Source organism: Guyanagaster necrorhizus (assembly GCF_019112545.1).
Source record: "Guyanagaster necrorhizus MCA 3950 unplaced genomic scaffold BT62scaffold_73, whole genome shotgun sequence".
Taxonomy (NCBI): Eukaryota; Fungi; Basidiomycota; class Agaricomycetes; order Agaricales; family Physalacriaceae; genus Guyanagaster; species Guyanagaster necrorhizus.
The window spans coordinates 8,736-10,635 of NW_025064952.1; the positions used below are offsets into that span (position 1 = coordinate 8,736).

The following is a 1,900-nucleotide window of genomic DNA, read 5'->3' on the forward strand; positions in this document are numbered from 1 at the left end:
GAAGCATAACAATCAGATAATACAATCAAGTGGACTCTGGTGGAAGGTTCAAATGCAAAACCACACTAGTTTATCATGTGTTTCTGATTATGTGCAACTTGAGTCTAACAATAGGTGGAAAGGATACAAAAATTTGTGTAGTGAGATATTGTGGTGGTTTAGGCTATGGTATCATCTGATGCAAGGTACATTTATTTCTTCATATACCACAACTGATGGAGAAATAAGGTCAACAAATTTTATGACTTATAAAGACCAAGCCCAGTGCACATGTTAATTATTGCTAAGGTAGAGATACCAACTTACTCAGGGCAGGACAAGCCACTTAGGAGACTGCCAGACTCATTGATCCATTCTGTGAGAGGAAAATAATGGTTTGAGCAGCAATTACAAATATGATTTGCAACTTTGGTGCACTCAGGAGTTTGAAATTGTGTAATCATTATATCCTCTAGGATAGATAGATAGCTCATCACAAAATTAATGAAAATAATGAATTGGAGAGACTCAGCATTGGATATAATGATCATGTTTGATAGCCTTATATCACAATGGGCAACCCCAAGTTGATGGATCCCAAAGATGCTGAGGAGAGAGAGACAAAGCTTTGATGTGTGAGTATAATGAGATAAGGATAAGAAGTCATTTGACATACAATGTCCTTAGCCTCTTTGAGGAAACATTCTTCAAGCTTTTGATCCATCTCATGACTACATGCTTCTGGAACTGGATGGTTATCCTTGTCATCCTCATTGTCATCTTTATCCTCATCACTTTTATTCTCACTATCATTATGTTCTAATGAAGTGAGGTGATGGCCAAAACTTTTTATTCACTCTCCCATGGTCACCCCTTTGATATATTCTATAATTAAAACTCAGGTGATCTCACTATTTGGCATCATAAGCTATAAATAGTGAGCATCAATTGTGAATGTCTGTAATAAGCAAGGAGAGTAGTAACCTTGTGTAATCTGAAATAATAGGGAATAACAGCTCTCTGGAGTGGCAAAAGGGTTTGGTAGATAAGGTCCTCAATTTTAGTGAGTCGGTGAGGAAAGATACAGCTCTGTCCATGGGATCTTGGCTTGGAAATAGATAGAAGTGATGGTTGTATGATCTTCAGGATAACCTGGCCTAGAGAAATATTGCCTTTCTTGATGTCGGCAATGCAGACAAGTGACCAAGGGATGTGAAGGTCACTAAAGTTCTGAATGAATAAAGTGATGATAATGTTATAGGTACCAGCAGTACTGGCAAAAGCAGAAAGATCATGAGCACCAGATGCATGGGATTTCTGAAAGCTTGGAAGCATGACAGTGAGGATGTGGTCAATGTTCAATGAATAGTCTCTTGCACACTTGTGGAGCTGATACAGTTCAGGAGATTTCTCACACAAGATTTTCTTGTCATTGATATCAAAATCCCAACTAAAAAAAGAATGATACATGTGGCGATTCAAAGGTTGGTCAGAAGGTGGTTGCAGTATTAAGGATTGGTAAAATTTGGAGTGACAATGAAGATACTAAGGAGATGTAATAAAGCTGATGTGAACTTGTCTTTTTGTACTACCATTTTGAGGCAGAGATTGAACAGATATTATTAATAGTGCCATATTCCTGGTCTTCATTCTTGGACTGGTTTGAAGTCATGTTAATATTTACTATCACATGGATCTTTGATTGCACAAATTTCCCATGTTGTTATCTAGCAATGTTATCATAATCTTTATCTTCATGCAATCTCTCTGTGAAAATTTGCAGCACCATGACTCTTCATCTCTTGTGGCATTTGTTTCTCCCAGAATATTGCAACTATGTGGTTATTCATTAGTTATTCATCTGTGACATTCCACTTAAATCTATTCTTCTGATGAAATGATGCATAGATCACCTTTCTGA

General features: G+C 37.1%; 1 protein-coding gene across 1 annotated transcript; it reads right to left on the bottom strand.

The window, feature by feature from the left end:
- Window positions 1-325: 325 nt before the first annotated feature.
- On the bottom strand, window positions 326-1,449 carry BT62DRAFT_924713 (uncharacterized protein; the record flags this gene model as incomplete). Its single annotated transcript, XM_043184649.1, has 5 exons — window positions 326-355; window positions 656-785; window positions 837-864; window positions 892-907; window positions 964-1,449. The coding sequence occupies 5 exons, from the start codon at window positions 1,447-1,449 to the stop codon at window positions 326-328; spliced, it is 690 nt and encodes a 229-aa protein (XP_043032927.1).
- Window positions 1,450-1,900: the final 451 nt, after the last annotated feature.